The following is an 18,234-nucleotide window of genomic DNA, read 5'->3' on the forward strand; positions in this document are numbered from 1 at the left end:
AGACACAATTCAATAAAGTCAAGCAAACAGCCATAGGCCAGTGCTGCTTTTCAAATTTCCCTTATGCCCATAAAAAATTTACAGTAAATATCTTCTAAATAACAAAGTACACAAATAAATGGAGCTATGCAGCAGAAATACAACTTAGTCTCCTACGTCATAAAGGGCCATCTTACTCGCTATGAACAAACATGGATGATGTTTCAATGAATGTCAGAGGCCTGATTATAATTCAGAAATTCTCCTTGAGCAGCCAGTAAATTAAAACAGCTCTAACACAAAGACTGAGGGGTAGAGGATGGCTCAGACACTGGCTTCCTGAACAGCTCATTTGGTTTTTCTTTAAAGTCCCTGAAGTATTTAAGAAGACTTCAGTCCACTGTCATTAATGGGCAAGTGTTGAATTCAAATGATACTTAACATAACTATTAGAGAAGGGAGAAAGGGGATGCTTAAGATGCAAAGAGAAATCAATATGAAAAGGTAAGATGAAAAAAAGAGTGAAGGCTTTTGCCCTTACAGATGATACAAAAACATCAGCATATTACCTCCACATCACTAACATGGTGACAGCAATAGTGAAAGCCCTTTAGACAGATGGCACAAAAATAAAAAAAAACGCCCTTGTTTCCAGGCCTATGGCTGCATTCTTTTGTTCTTCCAAAATGTCAGATATATACACAAAGGATAATGCAGACAATTAAAAGGTCAGTGAGGTTTCTTAATGGTTATTAAAATGTCAACCTCGACTACAAGCAAATCAAATCCTATGAAATGAGTAGCAGATGCATAGTAACAGCAGAAAATAGCATCAGCTTTGTTTTCTAATAGCCATTACCCAGCCTGACACAGTGCATCTGTCTCAGGGAAGGCAAAGCTGCATAGATGGGTTAGAAAAAGCTACAGAAAGAAATCAGCTTGTCCCAGTCATCGTGTTAAGTCCTTGAGTGGCAAGTCCAGGGTAAGTGGCAAGCAGTGGCAAATAGGACTTTCCTTCTTGTAGGCTCCTGGTCCTATTCCCATTTCTGTCAGAAATGACGAACAATGTTTCGAAGACTAATGAGAAATGCATTGCTAGTTCCTCTCCACTTGCTAAAGAGCAAGTCCCTGCCTCTCATACGCTGCTGCCGGGCACTGCCACCACCCCCTGCTCCCACTGGCAGCCATCGCACCGTCAACATGCTGGCAGGAGGACTGGGGGATCCTAAGCGAGAAGGGGCAGTGCCCCTGCCCTCCCTGCAGCCCAAATAGCAGCTCACATCTCCAGGGAGAGGAAGGTTACATCCTGCTCACCGCTCTCCCTTCCGGCTCACCGCAGCAGTCAGTGATGGGCGCCGCGGGGCAGCGAGCTGTAGGACACCCCTCCACGGGCAGTGCGTGGGATCTCCAGAGCAGCACACCGGGAGGCCATCTGCTCCGTTTCCTCTGGCATTCGTGTAGGAGGTTTTCTTGTGCTGCTCCAGGGGCTGGGCACAAACCTATCCAGTTTATGTTTGCCAGCAAATGGTGTTGCGAAATCCTTTGCTAGGAACTGGGAAAACCAGCTTCTCAACTTGAAATTTAGGAATTAATCATTTTTCTCCTGGACTCCAGCAATAAGGCATTAAGGTGGTAGGGAATGAAATCCAGGTTTTGTTAATGCCCAAATGTTAAAAAAGATAACTGAAGAAATGATACTTTCGTGTCCAAAGTGAACAGAGAAAAAAGCTTCTTTTGGCATTGCCAGGGAAGGGGAAGTTAATTTCCTACTCACCAATAATTACAGGAAGCAAACATGGCTGTAAAATGAAACAAGGATAACTTAGCAGCTTTATTATGGGAGAGGAAATATTCTTTGCTAGCAACAAAGAGCCATTTATTGATACAACGGAGGAAAAGACATGTCCCGCAGGCCTCTACTTTTTCAGACCGTAAAGTGCAGAGATGGAGCAATATGTTTCCATCCAGCGGCCTCTGCTCTTCTCACGTGCTACCAATGATTCAGATGGTCATAAAAAGCAGCGCTTACAAAATATATCTGTGAGGATGTGAGGGACTGCCCACTATGTTTCTGGCAAGTGAACTGAATGGTATATTTCAGAAAAGAAAAAAAAAAAAAAATCACCTTGCCCTGATGAGAGGGCAGACGTTGTGGGCCTGATGGGAATAGTACAGAGTTTTCCGTAAATGCTGGCTGAAGGCCACAGCTGGATGGCAGAAAGCAAAACACTGGTCTGGCCCCAGCACTGCTCAGTGGCTTCTGTGGCTTGGTGGCCACATTCGACAGATGACCATTTGGAAAATACCTAACTACAGAAAATCAAAGAGAAACTCTGCAAGATTTTGAGAGTTCAGAATACAGGAAATGATTTTTTTTTTTTAAAACCCAGAGGGGTTTTTTTTCTTGTTCAAACTTCATAAACATACTGAAGTTTTGAAATTTGGGAAAATACTACAATCTCAGATTGGCTGAAATATTAGAAAATTATAGCAAGACTTTTGGCATGACTAAATAGTAGCATTACCCATCACTGCCTGATCTAACTCCCATGAGAACAGGCAGTGAACCCACCAAAGTCAGCTAAATCACACTCATTATGCTCCGTGTCGCATTCACAGTTCTGCAAGGGGTGCACAGAACTCCAGGTCACACTTTTATTCTTTACATCTGGGTCACTCAAGTGATAAGGTCTGCACCAAAGATTCTGGCAGTGCTGCAAAGAGACAAATGGAGTCTTTGCCATTGGCAAAAGCAGTATTTGATAGAGCCAAGTAGTTTATATTAAGATGCTTAAAATTTTATGTGTTTTTACTGTGGGGGTTCAGGACTGGAACATGAACAAAGCAGCACTGAGGAAATTACTTTCTTTATTAAAAAAAAAGAATCAGCAAATGTAGGAACAGATCAAAACTGGAAGCTCTTTATCAGATCTCCCACATTTTCATCATTCAGACATAGCAGAACTTGGATTTGACTATGTTCAGATTTTAGGAGACAACAGACCTCAGCTCAGGTCCCCAGCCAGAAATCTGGGAAAATGAAACTAAACTGCCTGAGAGCTCACCCTCCCCGCCCACAAACAGCAGAACAAACAGCATCTTAAAAGAGGACTTTATGGATGGGAGAAAAGACAAGGACAATAGGGCGATAAAACAGGATGAAGTACAATAACTACTCCTTACCTAAATCACTGCAACAACTATTCAACCCTCCAAGTAAGCACTTGCTACACCAGCTAGGTATCCCCCTCCCTGCAGTAATTCTTCATTCCCAGTTTGGGGGTACGAGTCCCTGACCTCTGTGCCCCAGGCTGCTGGGTCATGGACCCCCCTGCCACCCTGCAGTGACACCATGGACGGCATGGGCTGCCCCCCTGTCCTGCCAGCTGGCCCCTCCAGTCCATAAGCAGCTGCTCTGCGCTGCCCCAGCCACCAGGTCCTCCAGCAATGCCCTTGTTCGAGGATTTGCTGCTGCGAGCTGCTCCGTGCCTACTCCAGGGCTGGCTCTGTTCGCCTCACTGGTTGTTTTGCGAAGGTTCCTCTAGCTCATAGGATTAAGCACACCCCCTGCTATCAGCAGAAACTCCTTTCTTTCCAAATGATGACACCAAATCTATTATCTCTTGTCTTAGCTTAGGGCCACTGGTCACACAGGAATGTTAAGTATCACTGGTTTGTCTAGACTTTCAAAAACCACTACAGTTTCAACATCTCTTCCATTTTAAGATGCAGCAAGTTTTCCACAGTTCCCAAATGTGACAAGACATGAAAAGCAATTTGGACCCATTTCAGGCCTCCCCTGGCGTGCTTGTTACCCACCTCCCTCTCACCCTCTGCAAACCAACAGAGGAATCCTCCCCTCCTGGGCTGGTGACTGCTCCCAGCCTTCTGCCCTCAGCCAGCAGGCTAACATCAAACAAATCTGGAAAATGGAGGCTGGTTCAGTGCCTGTTTTGCTTTGCAAAAATGAGAAACCATCCCAATGCCTCACCACAGAAGTTTTCATATAAACCTTTTCTGCTCAGTACTTTGTTGTATGCATTATAATGAAAATAAGGTCTGAACTTCCTCTGAGTTTCAGCATCATGAAATGCAGTCTCTTACCCCAGTTTCCTATATAACACAATATAGGTGGTGAGGTCCAAAGCTGAAAGAGACCAAAATAAACACTAGAGCTGCCTCTCTGCCAAGGTCATTCTGTCATAGATTTTAAAACAATGGGGAACAAATAATTTTACTGCTAAAGACACACACAAAAAAAATAATGCAGACTGGTGTGATTGAGATACCAGGAGTGTTCAAGAAGGGAAAAATATGTAACTGTACAGATTGAGATTAGAGCACAAAACAGCCTCTGCAGGAATACAGCTCCCAATTTGCCTTTTCTCCTTTAGTAGCTGCAGACCATCATCAATTCATGGTGACATAAATAAGATCAGAGAAAAAATGGTACCGCACGTGGGAATGTCATTGTTCATCATTGCTGGGCTTGCTCTTCTTTTCAGGTGTGCCCCCGGTTACTACGGGAACCCTTTGCTAATTGGAAGCACTTGTAAAAAATGTGACTGCAGTGGCAACTCAGACCCAAACCTGATTTTTGAAGACTGTGATGAAGTGACCGGCCAGTGCCGCAACTGCCTGCGCAACACCACCGGGTTCAAGTGCGAACGATGCGCTCCGGGTTACTATGGGGATGCCAGATTTGCTAAAAACTGTACAGGTATTGTCTATAGTTCAGTAGAGCAGAGCAAAACGCAGCACAGCGTGGTCTATTGATGACCTCCCAGAGATGCCTGAATCAGTCATCAGACACCTGTGGCCCTGGGAGGCCAGGGTTGCTCCTGGCCATCTACCTGGTGCGATAATTTGGATGCCTGTTTGGCTAAATCATCCCAGGCACTAGCCTTCTTTCCATTGCCCATGAAGAAGCCTCAAACCCCAGACCCCAACATCTCAAATGCCTAGGCAGGATGAATGTAGGCACTGTTGTGTCCTGTATGTTGTTTTAAATAAGGGTCTCTAAGCTTTCCTTGGGCAGAGACTTCACCTTTGTGTTTGTTCACACCACACACTGCCCAGTATGACCAGTTAGACCGATGGCACTTAAAGACTTGAAAGCATTTTTTATGGGAACAGCATTGTCCTTCCTGTCCTGACCCAATCCTGCTCATTTTCTGCTGGTTTTCGCACTGATAATGTATTCTGCATTGTCTGTGTAATCTTGCTGGTTACTGTATTTCCACACCAGAGATGACTGTACTTCCAGGGTCTGGTAAAGTGCTACCCAGAGGATCTTACGCAAACATACCTACACAGAGGGGTCACAGAGGTTTATGTCCTCTAATATAATCATTCTCTTCATTTACGTGGAGTTAGATCCAAACAGGACTTTGGGCTCATGGCCTTTGTCCTTGCTTTGGCTCTGGGAGGAGAGAGTACATCCTCTTTCAAAGCACCAAGGAATAGCCACAGCTAAAGGCAAAACACAGGTGCTCAGAGCAAGGACCTTCGGGGTCATAGAACCGTAGAATCATAGAATCGTTAAGGTTGGAAAAGACCCTTAAGATCATCGAGTCCAACCGTTAACCTAGCACTGCCAAGTCCACCACTAAACCATGTCCTCGAGCACCACATCTACCATACTTCAAAGCCTTCCACAAATGCCCCTCAGAAACAAAGGTAAATTCAGAAGCTTTCTCCACCAGTAAACCACAGCAGCATTGAAAGTCTTAATTCCCTACTAAAAATGTAGTACCTCCTAAACAAGCAGATGAAAAATTGTCAGGACTGCTTTTGAAATTAAATTACTATAAGCATTTGTATAGCAAATTAAGAGTTATCCATTTAAATAAGAAGATACCATTTGCTTTTCTTGAGCACCAATCTCGTCCAAATTTTAATCTTGTAACTGAAATCTTGCCACCTGTTTTGGGGATAGCCTAGATCCAGTGACATAGGTAAAGAGAAATCTCTGCTTTCAACTGAGACTTTTCTTTCACTTCTTAACAAAAGAAATAACAAATTAAAAAATTGTGTATACAAGACACCCAGTTCATACAGATTGTGGAGAGGTCAAAGTATCGATTGCCCCACAAAATTCATAACCAAATTCTGTTTTCACAATGGTACAAAACCTAGTTCCAATAACACTGGTTCAGTTACACAGAATTATTCCAATGTTAGTGCATCATGTTGACTTTGAAGCTGTATTACACATTTTCCCTGATAATTCCTCAAATGTGCAATGTGGAATGTAAATACAAGGGTAATTCATAGAGAAAAATGAATGGGCTGCAATAAAATGGCAGTAAACAATTTTGTTATATGAGAGTGCTGAAATCATGAATCACAAGAGCAAAAATGGATTCCAGATAAGTCACTGCTGTTCTTATGTTCTGCTTGAGTTTTTGTTATTCTATCAAAGTCTTCCAAGAATATTTTAATCTTTAAAATAATATATTTTAAAAGGCCAATTAAACCTTGAAAGAGACACTTTAGATTAAAAATTATACTTTTTAAAAAGCCACTTGTGCTGGCAGTAAATATGTAGCTTACTCAAGTTTAAAAAATGTAAAACCTCATTTATTCTTCGTTATAAGTGGTAGGAGATATTTACTTTTTGATAAGCTCAAGCTGATGATGGAACTGGAGTCTACTATCAGTCCCTGATAGCTGGAAAACTTATTTAATGGCAGCCTGACACAGCATTGATAAATTCCACAGGTCTGTGGAGAGATTTGTAGCCAATAATTAACTTTAGTTGTACTGCTTTCCTTAGCCCATCTCTTAAATGTCACCCTCTCTAGACGGTGATGTACAATGGCCCAGATGGGCAACTCTGGCCTCGCTGCCTCTGCTTGTGACCAGCTGGGAAGCTTTGAACAAGTCGCTTCAGCACAGGCTTTCTAATTCTGTTTTCTCTGGTCCAACTTGACCGCAGTGCAAAGAACACTGTTTTCTACATACTGAAGGAAAAATCAGTCCAAGAAGCCCTTGATTTTGGTTTGACTATCCATGCACAATCCAACGTACAATCATTTCACTAGTCGTGGGAGGGGAAAGGTGGGTTGTGCATTTTGAAGATTCTTCTTTCAAAAATCCTTTCTTTTTCCCGCAGAATGTAACTGTGGAGGGAGAATGTGTGACAGCCAGACTGGAGAATGCCTTGCTGACAGTCCTGAAGTTTCTACCGGCACAGACTGCCCAACCATCAGTAAGAAGATTATCATGAGAACACGAAAAATTAATATCGATCTCATATTTAGATGCTTACAAATACTAACTTAAGAGCGCGGTTCTCCAGTGGGTTCAGCACTTCGACCTTGGTCCCACAGGGCACTTAAGCATGTGAATATGCACGATGCCCCGCTGACTGAGTGTTTAAACATGTTCTCACTTGCTTGACTGAGTACATGCATATGTCCAACTCTGTGATTCAGCCTGAATGTTTAGGTACAAACTGTGGAGCAGTAGGGAAGTATCACCAAAGCCACTTCTCTAGACTTTGAGATACAGTTGCCTGCAAAATAATATTCTGGCCCTAAAGACTGCCATCACAACTTTATCTGTGCCATCTTGCATATAATTTCTGGTTTTCTAGTTGTATACCTAATATAAATTGTTGCTGTTGACAATTTGACATACATCCATTAGGCAGTTGCTTTTCCATTATCACCTCCCTTATTCTAACCATAGGAAGCCTGGGGAGTTTCCAGAAGTACTATGTTGTAACTACTGGTAACCACTGATATTTTTTTAAATGTTGGTATAATTATGTCTGTGGTATAATGCAGACCATGTAGCACATATGGGTTCCTAAACTGACTCCCAAGAAGAGGGGTTGTGTGCCTGGAAGTGCAACCAGAAGGAAAATATTTGGGAGCTGCTGCCATCAAGAATACAGACTATACAGTACCGAGCAAAAGTTTCTGAAGGAATCTGCGTTTCATATTAACCTAAGTCTCTTGCATTTAGTGGTGGCACCAATGTCACTAAAAACAAGGTGGTATTGCAAGCATTCAGCAGGGACAAGGATATAGTTCTGCACAAGCGTATTCCAGACATGTTATAACTGTATTTTTAGAAGTTGCCTTCCTAATCAGAGAGACAGCTAAGAGCCCATCTGTTGGACTTCCTTACTTCTCATACCACCGAATTTTAAATACAGAGTTTTGGGTTCTGACAGAATGAAGTTGTGTTTTTGACCTCCATCTGTTGTTCTTTAGGCCAAAAAAACCATGCAGAGCCTCTAGGGAATAGCCAGGAAATGCCTCCTCTCTCTCTCCCTACTGATTACGGTGCTGCTGCAGCAGCCTGCAGGAGGAGTCCCATCTGGTGCTGCTCAGCTGGAAGCATCATGACTGTACTTTGGGACCTTGGAAGAGGGCAGATGAAAGTGAAAGAAAAATGGGTATCCATCAGGATCCATCAATGACGAAGAGAGGGAATGCCCTGGGGCAAGAGCACTATAAAGTGAATTTAAGATATTTGCTGTTCACTGACACAAACACTAAAGAAAAATGACACTCTCTTATTTTCTTATTAGGCTGCGATAAATGTATTTGGGATTTGACAGATGACATCCGATTAGCAGTTCTGGCTATTGATGAAAGCAAATCGACTTTACTGAGCATTTCTACAGGTGTTGCAGCTCAAAAGCACTTGAATGACCTGAACCTCACTGCCACCCATCTCCAGGTACAAACATTGATGACATTTTATTGTTTAATGTAATTCTAATCTATGAATTTCCATTCTGTTCCTGTAGATTTTAATCCCTGCCCTCACTGGAGAAATAATTTGCTTTCAGATGCATTGACTTTTTTCCCCCACACACAGGAGGCAATGTCCAAAAAAAAGAACCATGCTGTGCTTTGGACCATCCAGGTCGATGATGCTGCAGATGCAATGAATGATCTCCTGAGAGAGGCAGCAACACTTGATGAACAGGTTTGTTTACAGCCCCCTGCCAGAGCTCTGAGGGTTTGCGGTTTGTCATATTCACATGCTGGCATAAGAGGTTAGTATAGAATAGTTCCAGTTGGAAGGGACCTACAACAATCATCTAGTCCAACTGCCTGACCACTTCAGGACTGACCAAAAGTTAAAGCATGTTATTAAGGGCATTGTCCAAATGCCTCTTAAACACTGACAGGCTTGGGGCATTGACCACCTCTCTAGGAAGCCTGATCCGGTGTCTGACCACCCTCTCGATAAAGAAACGTTTCCTAACATCTAGTCTGAACCTCTACGTTCACCAAACAAGAGCGGGAGTGCCCTGAAAGATAGTTGGGAGAACTTTCTATTTCTATTTTCTATTTCTAGACTTTCTACTTTACTTTAGCTCTGAATTAAAAGCATAAATGACCTATCAAGTCTTCTTCCCAGAAAAGGAAGGATGTAGGGACAAAGTCTGTTGAATGTGGTTGGACGTTTGTCACAGATCACAAAAAGCCTCCCCTCAGGATCTGAGTTCCCACCCACTCCCCTACACGTGTTTGATCTGAGACAGACATACTGCCTTTCTATTTCACATTTTGATTTCTAGTTAAGCAAAGTAACCAACACTAAACTAATTCAGATTGACTTTGGGAGTATTTGTATTATATCTATTTTACAGGCATGATCTCCTAAAATTAAATTAGCCCTGATTAGAACACTTCAAAATATGTTACAAAACTGCCAGTTTAAAAGGGTTTTCACGTACCTGCTGAGATGGGACCCTGATCAGCACTCAAGATACATTTTAACACAATTGTAATCATAAATGTTGCATCCACATTCAGCTGCCAGGTGATAAAATTAAGGTTATCTGCTCTCAGCTCACATAACACTTTCATTGAACCCTAGAAGGATACTGATATGAAATATGTTAAGAGAAGAAATAGGGTTCAAAATTGCTTTTCCTCTATTTTAAAGAGATTATTAAACATCTTTCTGTTGCTAAGATATATATATATCTATTAGTGAGATACACCACTATCTGTTATTCCCAGAGATAATCACAGCCATAACATGACTAGAGTATATTTCATGCTTATTGCAAAATGCCAGACCTTATACTCACTTACCAATTCCTTCAGAAGACAAATTAAAACTACACCTTAGACTAAAACTCAAACATGGGAGCAAGTAGGAGAAAAAACACAAAGGAAGAGGAGAAAGGACTATATAGAGAGGTGGAAGAGAAAAATTGGGTTTGGGTCTTTTTAATCAGCACTTACTTAGCAGAAAGGGCGCTGCAGAATTACACAGACTATGCCTGTGTTCAAAAGAGAGGTTTGATTAAACCAGCTCACACACTCCCACACCTGTACCTGTGAAAATCTGGCAGTGCTCACATGCCTCAGGGTCCCTTTATGCAGTTTGTAGGCATGATGATTAAGTCATTAGGTTTTCTAGGAACATTTAGTGAATTTGGATAATCATGTTTTTGTCATCTTCAGTACTATGTGGGGATTTCTTAGCTCAATCCTCAATTTGACTGTCCCTGAACAAATAAATTCAGTGTTTCCTCTGGTCTTTTCTCCCTGGTTATTTCTAATGCTTGTTCCACACGAATACTTGTGATTGCTTGTAAAGGCAGGGAAATAATGGCCCCAGACTCTCACAGTGGAAGGAAGACCACAGTAATAACTCCGAATATATTGAACTTTTTGCTCTTTCAAGGTACTTTTATGGAAAACAGGTGCAAAGGCCTTGAGTGGGTTTTGCAGAGATGTGCTGCATCTTCTGCTCAGAGCATTTCATGTGCATGTCCTTGTGTCTGAGGGGTTGCTGCGGATTCTGAGCTAAACCCCAAAGGCAGGATGAATGCACCAACTGTAAGCAAATCCTCCTGCTAAATGGGAAGAGTAAATGTGACCTGTAACCCCCTGAGTCTGCTTGGGATGAGATTAGAGTAAAACAGCACGTAGCTCGATCCTGAATGTTTGGCAGACACTCAGGAGAGCCGAGCGCCTTTCCTTCCTGGGCTCTTCGCAAATTTCAGGATGAGCCTTGGTGCATCAGCGGGAATTTGAGGGTCCCTAAGAGCACCCCTCACTCATGCTGCTGTGTTTCCCATCAATCTCATGGCAATCAGCACACCTGTCTCAGCAATTCCCCAGATGTTCAATAGTTAAAGAAAAATCTGTCGAGGAAAGAGTACTATGTAAAGGTGTGTAAAAACAGCAACAAGTTGCTTGACATAAGCATGAAGTGGCGATGCTGAGCAACAGAGCATCCACAAGAAACCCTGATAGCAATAAAGGAATATGAATAAAAAACATAGTGCTTGCCCTTCACAGACTAAAAAAAACCAAGTAAACGGAAATAAAATTAAAACCTTTCTATAAACCCTTGCAGTTGTTTTGTGCAGTGCTGGCCCTGCCTTCAAGCGCCACCTGGTGCCTCTGCAGACCCCGAGCAAAAACCCTGTCTGTGGGTCGGGGCCGCTGCTGAGGCGGACAGAAGGACGGCAGCAGGGCCCTCCGGCGCCCTTGCAGGACTGAGCAAGTACGAAGTGAGCACACCAACAGCCAAGTATCTTCTGGCTTATGAGGTGTCAGGGCACCCCAAACTCAGAAACTAATTTTTCAATGGGAATTTTTGCCGATGCAGCCCCAACAGGGACTGTGATTCAAACACCTTTCCACTGGCAAGCCTGTGGTGCGGACTTACACGTGCGCGCGCGTACACACACGCGCACACAGGGTCCAGGAAACGTCAACGGCACAGCAGTCATATTTTTTTATCCTTCCTGGGAAATACCAGTGAAAATTAAATCTAAGGATTCCCAAAGTCAATGACCTTCTAGGAAAGATGATAACTATGACATGGGAACTCTTCGTTTCCCTTACATGTAAGGGAACACAATGCAGAGTACAGCCTCCAACGTAATACAGTATAGGAGGGTGCCTATGGTCTTCAGAGTATTTTGAATCCTCATGCTTTTTCTTAATTTTAACAAGTTGCAGAGCTGGGGACCTCGCTTGAGGGAGACACTGATCTAAAAATGGTTGTGAGCTTGACACCTTATTCTTCAATCTATATGCTTACTCAGGGAATGCCATACCCAGCAAAATGAGCCAGCCCCGCTGCATGCCTAAGAGACTCAGCAGATGGGAGTTTTACAACTGTACATAATTTATGGCAATTTGATTGCAGCAAATGATGGATAAATATGGGACAGATTTTAATCTCTCACTCTGCAATTCTGAAAATACCGACAAGACAGCCCTTCACTTCAAACACCTCTGTAAATACCACTTTATATGATAAATGGACTTTCACATGCTCATCGAGAGAAAGCGAAATGTGTGTTTACACTGCTCATCCTCACGCATGCATATGGATCTGAAAAGAAATCTAATGTCTAACTCGCATGGTTTATTCATAGGGAAATGAAGCATCCAGCAAAGGCCTACTGGTACAGAAGGAAACCATGGAGACCAACAACCGTGCTACTCAGCTTGTGCAGCAGCTCAGTAATATGAGGGATGACATTCAAGGTAAATAGATTTCTTTCTGGTTTAGCTCAATGTCAAGCATGTATTAATGAAACCTCCAGCAAAAAAATGTCATAGCACCTGGGCACTCTCGCAAAGCAACCCACACATAAGGCTTTTGCAGCCTGCAATGCCATGTTGAAAAGTTGTCTCTCTTAAAAGACAGCTGACACCACAGGCTGACTTGGTCTGACACCCAGAACAAGAGCTTCTCTTTCTTTTTTCTCTCTTTGACAGGGCAAAATAATAATAAATAGGTTTACATGAAATACTTCAAGCTAATTCAGCTTGTAGCCTTTGTTTGTTTGAATAGCTGCTCAAGGTATTTATATATATTTGTGGTAAAAAAAAAGTCAGTATCAGATTGGGGCTGGATGGAGCCACAAATGCAAGCATAGGATGGGAGATGAGAGTGCTCCAAGTCTTACTTGTCAACAGATTCGTGCAAGTGCACTTTTCCCATGCTGCTGATAAGTAATGGAGGCCATATGAATAGCTAGATAATTTTTTTTTTAAATTATGCTTTCCCTTTTGAACCCATGGCAGTCAGTTAGACCGGCCTAACTCTGGTGATCCCACTGGCGACTGTTACTTTAAATCTAGTTTTTGCCTTTTAGCAAACTGTTGCTGAGTAGGATTGTGCTGGTTCATACAACCTCATGTAGATGCTTCTAAAAAGAAAAGGATGCTGAATAGTAAATAATTTCATGAACTTACTGATTCCCCAAGCTCAGCGTGGAAGGTGATGGTGATTTTCTCCTCAAGCTGCTTATTGCTTCATCTGACCAGAATTTCCAATCGAGTTTGGGTCCAGACACATCTACAGAGCATTACAGACGAGCTGTTGTCCTCTTGTTCTTTTTTTCTGAAATACAGAAGAAGAATCGGAAAACTGCATTTTCGTTGCCTTTTTTTTCCACAAAGAAAGCGCGGCCTTTAGTAAAAGTGAAAGGCAGAATTGTAAACTGTGTGGCTAGTGCAGACCATCAGAAATGGTTATAGTGATGCTGATTCACAGTAGGAGAGGTAACTATGATGATGATGATCTCCCAAAATTAGGAAAAGAGTCAAACAAAAAGCTTTTTACAAACCGTAACCTTTTGTCTCAGTGTCCTGCTCATCTGTCCATATGATGTGAGGGAATGCATGCAAAACTTAAGTTCATCTTTGGGCAACATGCTAGAGCAATAAAAGCATCTCCAGAACTAGCATAAATTTCAAACATAACTTCTCTTCTGACTGTCGATGTATGTATTTTATACCTTCCCAGATGAAGATTTTTTTTTATTTAGAGCCTGTTAAACCTCCTGCATCTTCAAGAATTTTTACTGTACTATATATCAAAGGATAAATGACAACAGTGAACACCTTCCCAAGCACAATTGCTCTTAAAAAAGGTTTCCTAGTCAGAGATTATCATATTATCATGTCTATGACATATCATTATCATGCTGATATATAAAACTGAGACTAAACCAATTGCAGCCTCTTCTGTACCTACAGAAAGCAATAAAACCTGAAGTGAACATACTCAGAAGCATCTCTGTCCCCTGTACACCTGCATCATCACAACCTCCATCCTGCCATAGAGCACACTGATTTTTCCCAGTCCTTGGCAAAGCCAACAGTGTAAGAAAGCTGTATATGGCACCAGAATAGAAAGGCTGACTGGCAGCTGAGGTTAAACAGGCCTTTTTCAACTAACAGAAACACTTTACTAACAGACCTGAGCAGTTCTGTCTTAGAGCATTTACTGCAAACGCTGTGGCAAGTTGTGTAAGGAAGAGCGGTTACGTATCAACTGTTACCCTTGCTTATCCTTAACTCCATGGGTGCTTCAACCATTACTTTATTTCAACAAACATAGTTAAGTTATCTTATCACACAGAAGAGGCAGGCTGAGACTATGCTCATAGGATGTTGTATTTGCACTACCTTCTTACACCTGTGATGCTAGATCACCTTTGACTGGCCAGCCATCAGATCTTATTTCTACAATTATAGAGCAAAAGTGTCAGCATGAGCCTCATTGTATGTCACCGACAATCACTGGCTGACCTCTGGGGGTAGTCCTTTTCTATTATTAATTGGTTTGGGGCAGGAAAGGAACCACATAAGGCAGAAATGTATCTAGTTTGGCGCACAAATAGCACAATCAGGTTCAGCTATCATAGAAGAAGCCACACCCATGGCCGTGAATAAAAAGAGAGTGCTTGTTCACCCAGAAAGCAGTTGGAGACCAGTGTGTGAAAATTATTTCCACCATGCTCAAAACTATTCTTCTATAGGGGCATCACCACCTGTAGAAGGCAAGCCACTCTCTACTGAAGGGAAAGTCTATGTGTGCACACATGCATATGCACGTGCCAGCATGAGAAGGAAAAAGAAATCCATGGAGCTGCTGGTGGTGATCAGTTACTGCTCCGTATGAGACTTTAAAGCTTCACTAATGAGCTGAGGAGCCAGCCAGAAACTGCATACAAAGACGCTCTGTCAAAGAATCAGTTGTGCCACAATTACACATCTATTTTTTATAAAAATCTTACAGATGCATAGTACTGGCTTTGCCAGCTCTGGTTATCCACAAAAGCAGTGATGAACGCAAGCCAAAGCTACTCATGTTGTAGGGCATAAAAGAGGAGGTGGCATTCAAGGCCAAGGAGTGAGAAGTGGGTAAACTGTGTAATGCCTACACTGGGAATGGGTAAACTCAATTTCAGCTGTAGGGATCCAACAGTGTTTTTTGAACTGAGACCAAAACCTTGAAATAGTATCTATCTCCAAACCAGCTAGGCAATATCAGGCCAGAAGCCATACGTTACCTCTTTAGGGTGCCTCAAACTTCTTCAGATGGAAAAAAAGGTTACTTCAGTCTCCTTGACATTGTTGTTATTTAATAAACATTTTGCAGCAGCACTTAAAAACCACGATCCTGGACGAGAGCCCCAGCCTGCTACATGCCACAGATCTCAGAATAAAATGATGATCCCATTCTATAAGAACTGCCAAGACAAATAATACACACAACCCATGCCTGCTTAATCTCATCCTCTTCTGATGAGACTCCCACATATGTCAGAATATGATATATTTACAGGTTTAATTTTAAGACTGGATTAAACATAATAATTATCTACTATAGACTTCAGAGATAATTAAAACTTTCTTTTGCCATAAGCATGATCTGGATTCACAAAAGTAAAAGTACTCCACAGTATTTACTTCTCTGTAGCCATGCTGGATTGACCATCTGTTCCTTTTTCCCACAGAAATCAGCAGCAAGATGAAATACTATGCAATCCAACAAGAGCTGAGCCCTGAAGAAATTGCCCAGAAGCTGAGTGTGGCTGAGGAGATGCTGAAGGAGATCAAACGCCGTAAGCCTTTCACTAATCAGAGGCAACTTGCAGATGAGGAGGAAAATGCGGCAGAAGAGTGTGAGTTTTAAATCTGGTTTCCATTCACCCACATGTTGATGCGCAGCTGGGATGGGCCAGGCAGCTCTGGATGTACTGCTGCGCCCCTGGGGGGGACCAGCAGGCACTTGGCAAGCACCGACTGGTGTGCTGAAGGTGCCGCTTCTTCCAAATGCCTGCCCCAAGTCTCTACTGGCGCTTGCTGGCGCCGTGGCAGAATGGGCAGAAAAATCTGTCTGCATCTGTGTGTGCCTGTACGCTGCAGCACCTCAGCGACAGCTGCTTGGGAAGGTTCGTGCCAGGGCTGGAATTGCTCGTGTGAACGTCTTCCTTCCCCCCTGCCAGTTCTGCCATGGGGACAGTAAACTCCAGCAGAGAGAGAAAAATTGCTGGTATGGGAAAGAGTGGCAGCCTAATTCTCACAGCTCGGTGAACATGAGTCAGAGCCCCAGGACAATAAGGACTGTCTTCTCCAGAATAGCCTGGTTAGCTGTGACAATGAAAAACAAATGAAGAGCATGGAAAGCCAAACCTAATTTCTTTTGGGAAAAGCTGCTTGAGAGGGGGAATTAATGGGATTAAAATGAGATACTAAAATGAGTGGCATCTTTCCTTTTCAAAAGAGGAGGGAAAATTAAAATCTAGGTATATGACCTCTCAAGTGAGCTTTTAACAAACGTGTTTTACTGTCCCCCTTGTAACAGCAAGAGAAATTGTTGCGTAGGTAAGTTTTGTCAGAAATACAAGCTTTGGATTAATCAGCGGCCTCTGATTTTTCTCCCAGTGCTACAGCAAGTTGAAGAGCTTCACGAGAGGTACAATGACACCAGAACTCTAGTATCTGATGTGCTGGAGCAGCTCAGCGAACAGGATGCGAAGCTGTCAGACCTGGAGGAAGCATTAGACCAGGCGCTTGACTATGTTACACAAACGGAGGATATAAATAAGAAAAACACAGCCAGTCTTCAAAGGCGTGAGGTACTATGCAGTACATTTATCATAACTGTTGTCTGTGAACACTCCATCTCTGCCGGTGCTTAAAATAGTAGATTGCAAACAATTTAGATTCAGGAATCACTGCACCAAAAAAGAATATCTTGGACCACTCAGCAGGATGAGTTTGAATCTCCGGTTCTAAGAAACAAGTTGTGGAAGTGCAAGGTACTGTTATTTATTCATGGAGTGACAATAAATGGCAAGTTTTGGCATGGCATATCTCAGCAGGCCAAGGAAGACATGGATACTAATGCCCAAATTAGGAAGACGTATTACAACAAAGCTCAGGAAGCTTAAAATTCCATGTAGCATGGCTGCTATAAATATTATGGTGGGATTGTTTCACCTACTATGTACTGATTTATAATGTGGAAGCACTTCATGCTCGCAAAAGTAATTACATTCTATTAAAACAATTACTTATAAAGACTGCACTGCATTCATGCCCTGGGCTGTGAGCGCATTCATACTGTCTCGTCCAAACTTTCTATCTGGTCCTCTTTAAACAAAATGCATCCCAGTTTTTTCAGGAAGAGCAGATGATTGTCCTTGCATCTTCAAGCACAAGTCCATTCTCTAACAACTGCTCCACAACAGATAGATACCTTGAAACTGGGTTTCCTACTTGCTGGGTGACCAGCCTAGCTGTAAGGCTACAGCAGTTTTCCCTTATGCTCTGCTCAAATGAATAGTTTCAGTATTTTGAACAAAGTAATCACTCCAGAGAAAAGCTCAGAGACCTGTCCCCTACAGCACGGAAGCGGGGCATGTTTGCCTGTAAGTGGTGGTATTAGGTTCAAATCCCATCTGGCTGCTGAGGAAATTGAATTTTCAGGTCTCTCATCCCAGAAAAGTACCCAATCAATCAGCCATACAAAAAAGACTGGTTTTGCTCCTCCCAGCACTCTCGTGACTCTTTCTCTGTTTTCTTTAGTTTCCTTTAAGGGGTGCAAAACCAGAATGTCCCACCTAAAACTTTTCCCTTCATTTATTTTTTCAGCAAGGAAGAAAATAACAAAGAGAACAATTTGGGACCATTTGAAGCGAAGTGTTTTCATTTCAATGGCTGAAATTGTTTGGATTCTGGAGGAGAGGGTTTTAGGGAGCAATTTTGTGATTTGAAGAACAATCTTGCAAATTCAGGCCAACGTCTGGGTTTCATAGCATTAGTGGCTGAGTTTTGAGCTCTTGAAATTTGCAGCGCTAGAAGTTCGTGTTGATGTGGAATGTCTAATAATTCAATAGAGAAATCAGGCATGCCGTTCTCATGAATTCTTCTACAAGCAGCTTGGGATCCTTATGTACAAAGCCTCTTCTGTTGTTCCATTGTTTCATAATTACAGTGCCAAGCTGCA

The 18,234-nt window shown here is 42.4% G+C and overlaps 1 protein-coding gene across 1 annotated transcript in view; it reads left to right on the top strand.

Moving 5' to 3' along the window:
* Window positions 1-18,234, top strand: part of LAMA4 (laminin subunit alpha 4) — a gene marked incomplete at its 5' end in the record, with an annotated part of 102,967 nt that overhangs the window by 40,808 nt on the left and 43,925 nt on the right. The window contains 7 exons of the mRNA XM_082305418.1: window positions 4,485-4,699; window positions 7,097-7,192; window positions 8,525-8,676; window positions 8,818-8,928; window positions 12,359-12,470; window positions 15,737-15,904; window positions 16,668-16,861. Of these exons, the coding sequence (XP_082161544.1) occupies window positions 4,485-4,699; window positions 7,097-7,192; window positions 8,525-8,676; window positions 8,818-8,928; window positions 12,359-12,470; window positions 15,737-15,904; window positions 16,668-16,861 (1,048 nt within the window). The remainder of the gene's footprint in view (window positions 1-4,484; window positions 4,700-7,096; window positions 7,193-8,524; window positions 8,677-8,817; window positions 8,929-12,358; window positions 12,471-15,736; window positions 15,905-16,667; window positions 16,862-18,234) is intronic.

This window comes from Platalea leucorodia (assembly GCF_965183815.1).
Source record: "Platalea leucorodia genome assembly, chromosome: 3".
In the NCBI taxonomy this organism is placed as follows: domain Eukaryota; kingdom Metazoa; phylum Chordata; class Aves; order Pelecaniformes; family Threskiornithidae; genus Platalea; species Platalea leucorodia.